The following is a 4,768-nucleotide window of genomic DNA, read 5'->3' on the forward strand; positions in this document are numbered from 1 at the left end:
CTCTCACCTCTCCTTTTCGTCATTGTCGTCGATACACTCCAACAAGTCCTACACTTGGCCACTAGGCATGTCTTGCTTCACAAATTTAGAGGCCGTCGAGCTATTTGCAGAACTTCCATATATGTCGATGATGTGATGGTCTTCATGGCCCCCATTAAACAAGATATTGACAACCTCACACGCATCTTGGGCTGTTTTGCCGAGGTCACCGGTTTGGAGGTAACTTCCAGAAAAGCTCCTATGTTCCCATTGAGAGCGCAACCCGTAATCTCGAGGACATCCTTCATAGTTTGTCGGCGTCTCACGCCTCATTCCTCATCCGCTACCTGGGCCTCCTCCTCTCCATTTGGAAGCTCAAGAGAGCCGATTTCCAATTCCTAGAGCACAAGGTGGCGGCGACGCTTGTCCCATGGGATTGGCAAAATGTCACTGCTACGGGCGTACCACTCTTGTTAAGGCGGTGCTCACCTTGCAAGTCATCTACCATACTACTCCCCTCATCATTCCGCAACAGGTCATAAAGAGCGTCAACAAAATTGAAAGGGCTTTCCGTTGGGCGGGAACAAACAAGATCACCGGTGCCAAGTGCAAAGTTAATTGGGCCACAATGTACAGACCAAAAGAGCTAGGGGGCTTTGGCGTGCTTGACCTTGAAAAGTTAGCACGTGCCTTACGTTTGCGCTGGCTTTGGTATGAGTAGAAGGATCCCGGCAAGCTTTGGGTGGGTATGGGGAACTCGTGTACAATGTGGACGTTGACTTCTTCTATGCTTCTACCATCACAACCATTGGTAAAGGTGTCATTGCCCCCTTTTGGGACTCCCCTTGGCTAAATGGCAAGAAACCAAAGGACATTGCACCCCTCATTTACATGCATCCTCGAGGAAAAATTGAAAGGATAGAGAGGCCTTGGGGGATGATGCATGGATTCACGAGATCAAATTCGACGAGATCCTTTCCATGGAGCACCTACGGCAATTTGTTACGCTTTGGCGACTCCAAAGCCACACACAACTCCATGAGTGGGCATTACTCTTCGGCTTCAGCATATAAGGCACAATTCATTGGATCAACAGGCTCCACCTCGAGGTGCTTCATTTGGGGCGTTTGGGCCTCGCCAAAGGTGAACTTTTTTGCTTGGCTTGCAATCCAAGACAAAATTTCGACGGATGATAGGCTTGCAATCTAAGATAGAATTTCGACGACCAATAGGCTTGCTCGGCGGGGTTGGCAAAATTGTGACCCTTGCCCGCTTTACCGACTTGCATGAGGGCAAGGCACATCTATTCTTCAAATGTCGCTTCACCGTTAGGCCTTGGAACTTAGTCAAGGATTGGCTTGGCCTTCATGCTATTGACAGGGCGGCTTGGGCAATGAAGTACTCTTTGGCATTGATGGTGCAAGATGTCGGGCAACATCATTCACAATAGGAAGGCTATGGCATCTCTCACCGTACTTGCTAGTTGGACTATTTAAAATGAGAGAAACGCACATGTCTTCTGACACAAGTCAACACCACCACCGGTCTTTTTGGCACCATTAAGAGGGGAGCAAAACTTTGGGTTGTGGCGGGCGCAAAAAAATTGGGCAACATCATCTCAGGAGAGTAATGACCCATTGTACTATTGGTGTGGTGTAACAAACTCTATTCTCCTTTCTTAATAAATGGATAAGGCAAAGCTTATGCCTCCGTTTTGAAAAGAAAGAAAAAAGATTCTACACTAGAGCACATGTCAGTTTCCAAAACAACATGCATTAGGTAATAGAGGGAGTAGTTAAATCAATTCGACTATGTTCAGACCTAATTATTAACAAATCGGTATTACAACAAATATTTTGGTTTAAGGACAGGACATGCAAGATGCAATCTGAAGCGCTAGCTTGTTAAGAACGTTTCTCCTCCTGTTCTTTTCTCAAATGGTCCTCTAGTATTCATATCGTTAAACTTCATAAAATTTGATCATGGAAGGACTAAAAGTTTCTAGATTGGGCAAATGAAAATAGTAATTATTTCCTTCAAATTGCAGCTCTAATATACAATATAAAACCTTAAATGATGGTGCATTAAGTAAAACATGTAAATTGTAAATGATGGTGTATAAAATGAACATTTAAGAGACCACAGAAAAATTGATAATAACATTCATAGAGGAGAAAACTCTGTAGACCACAGGCTACACAAGGTACTATAAAAAAACATGAGATTGTATTGTTCAAACTTATTGAACTCTGGAGATAAACAATTTAATAAAATCTCATGGACATAATCAGTGGCGGAGGACGGACCAAAATCGAGGTAGGGCGGACTCTAGAGCGTAAAAGAATATCATGCAAAACCTTCATGGCCACTTGCCGCTGGCACAACCTTTGCACCGCTCTGCACCCTGCCTATGCTGTTCCGCAGCTGCATACTTGCTTCCCCGCGACATGTGGCCTGGAACAGGCTGGCACCCACGCTGGCGCCGCCGGCCGCCTACCTGCTGGTGCCGCCGCATATTGCTAAGCGTTCTTGGCTCCCCCCTTGTTCGTCCGCCGTCACTGCTGAGGTTGTGGCCTGGTCCAGCTGAGCTCCTCATTCACGGGCTCATGGCCCACCAGGTCTCCCCTTTCCTCCCCCCAACCACAGCGAGTACATGATACAGCGGCGTACGTGTATATTCTTCTGTTCGAAAAATCAAGGTAGGGCGGCCACCCGGCCTTGCCCAACCGAGTCCTCCGCCGATGGATATAATGAAATATAGTTAATAAAACACAAAGAAATGGCAAGTCTCATGTATTCAACTCTAGGAGTTCATGGGAAGAGAAGATAAGATCATCCTTAAAAGGAAATATTAAGATAACGATAAGAATCATGTGCCTGCTTACAGGTTTCTCCATTTGGGAGAACAATAATTGAGCCCAATTAAACTACCAGCTAGAACACTCTGCCGGCGATTCAGTCGGCCATATCCAATGGCAATCCATGTGAAACCACGTAAACAAGACAAATGAAAATGGTATTCTATTCCAGAAGTTGTTGAATCAAACAGGCATTCTACAGCAAGACGCCACATGTGCGTCTTACGTGAAAGTAAAAAAATCTTTGTCTGGTCCAGCTCAAGCATACCTAAGAAGACATGTATTAAAATTTTGCCCCAATCAGACAGTCATGTTTCTTCATGCAAGTATCAGGATTGGCTCATGACGAACAAAACCATGAAAACATCCTTTTCATCGTATCCAAATACTTGTGGAGCATATGCAGTAGGAGTCACACATCATCGAAAGGTACCCATGGAATTAACAGAAGATAAAAATGGGAAAAAATACAGAATTAAGAACTCAAATAGTATACCTCCACGACAACCATGGCGTCCTGGTTGACCCCCTTCTTGCCCTGCATCGTGTAAAGTGAGGCGCTAGCGCAGGCGCCGTTGCCGGCGATGCGTCCGGGCGCGCCCCTAATAAGCTCGGGACGCCTTTCCTCGGCGGAGGCGCCGCTTGGCGAGGAACCCCCGTTCCGCTTCCGCCGTAGCGGTCGAGCGGCCCACTTGAACTGCGCAGGCCCCGCGCTTGCGGGGGTGACGCCGAGCCCCCGGAGCAGGCAAACGAGAAAATCGACGCAGCACCCGTCGCCGCCGCCACCACCGCCGTACAAAGCGGCCTCCGTGGCCGCAGGCTTCGCGGCGGCGACGCGCGCGGCGACGGCGACCGCTAGCATCCGCTGCTGCTGCGCCTGCGGGTGCTGCAGCTGCTGCTGGCCGGCACCGCAGCCGGACCGCCGGCGGCTGAGCACGGGCCGCCTCCCAGCCGCGACCGCCACCATGCCCTCTCTTCGAATGATTCCGTTTCCGCCCCGCTTCCCTCGTCTCTTGCTATCTGCCCAGGTCAGGATCTTGGCGCAAGAAGCGAATCTCTTGGCCGGAGTCGGATCTTGCAAGGAGAGGAGGGTGGTTTGGTAGATGGATGGACCTCGGTGTGGCGAAGAGTAGACGCAAGAACTGGTCGCTGCAAGGGCGCGAAGGAGGTGGGCGTGGCGGGCACTAAGGAGGGCGCTGGCTGGGGCGTGGAACACGCACGGTGAATACGAGCAAAGATATTAGTTTTACTGGTTCAATCCACGATATTATTCTATGGCGACGGCGAAAGGGGAGCTGGAGAGGACAAGAAGCCCAACAGGAACAGGTGCCACCTCCCCTCCTCTCCTGTGGCCTGCGCGGCGCCTCCGCAGGTGTGGACCGGAGAGGAGAGGCGGAGGCAAGAATCTCCGTGGCGGAAAGGGAGAGGAGGGGGCAAGTGGGCGGGGAGGAAGAGGGGAGGGGGGGGCCTCTTCGTTGGCTGGTTGCGTGGTTGTCCTGAGACGGCGACGGACCGAGAGAAACACGTTGCAAGGGGCTCGGTCGGCAACGGGAGTGAATGGCCATGGGTATCCCGCTGAAATTTGTTTACCTTTTCCGTTTGTCTATGAGCACCCTTCCACAAAACACCATTATCTCATCTTTTAATTATTTTGAGAATAAATACATTGTAGTATTACTCAGAAAACACTACAACCCCTTTTATTTTATAGCGAACACAGCCAAATTCGTCGTGAGGTGGCTTACAACATGTGGATAGCGATTTACACATGTAATATTTTGATCTCTCATATTTTATTTAGCCTTCAGTTCTACCAAAGTTGGTCATGAAGCGGCTTACAACACGTTGATAATGATGTACACGAGTAATATTCTGACCTCTCTTATTCTCTTTTATTTCGTATAGTGGAAAAACAAAAGCACAATCTGATT

General features: G+C 48.9%; 1 protein-coding gene across 1 annotated transcript in view; it reads right to left on the bottom strand.

Moving 5' to 3' along the window:
- LOC123045221 (probable protein phosphatase 2C 38) overlaps positions 1-4,297 on the bottom strand; it is a 9,513-nt gene extending 5,216 nt beyond the window's left edge. Inside the window, exon 1 of the mRNA XM_044468184.1 lies at positions 3,334-4,297. Coding sequence (XP_044324119.1) covers positions 3,334-3,804 — 471 coding nt within the window. The 5' untranslated portion in view covers positions 3,805-4,297. The remainder of the gene's footprint in view (positions 1-3,333) is intronic.
- Positions 4,298-4,768: the final 471 nt, after the last annotated feature.

Source organism: Triticum aestivum, chromosome 2B (genome assembly GCF_018294505.1).
Source record: "Triticum aestivum cultivar Chinese Spring chromosome 2B, IWGSC CS RefSeq v2.1, whole genome shotgun sequence".
NCBI lineage: Eukaryota > Viridiplantae > Streptophyta > Magnoliopsida > Poales > Poaceae > Triticum > Triticum aestivum.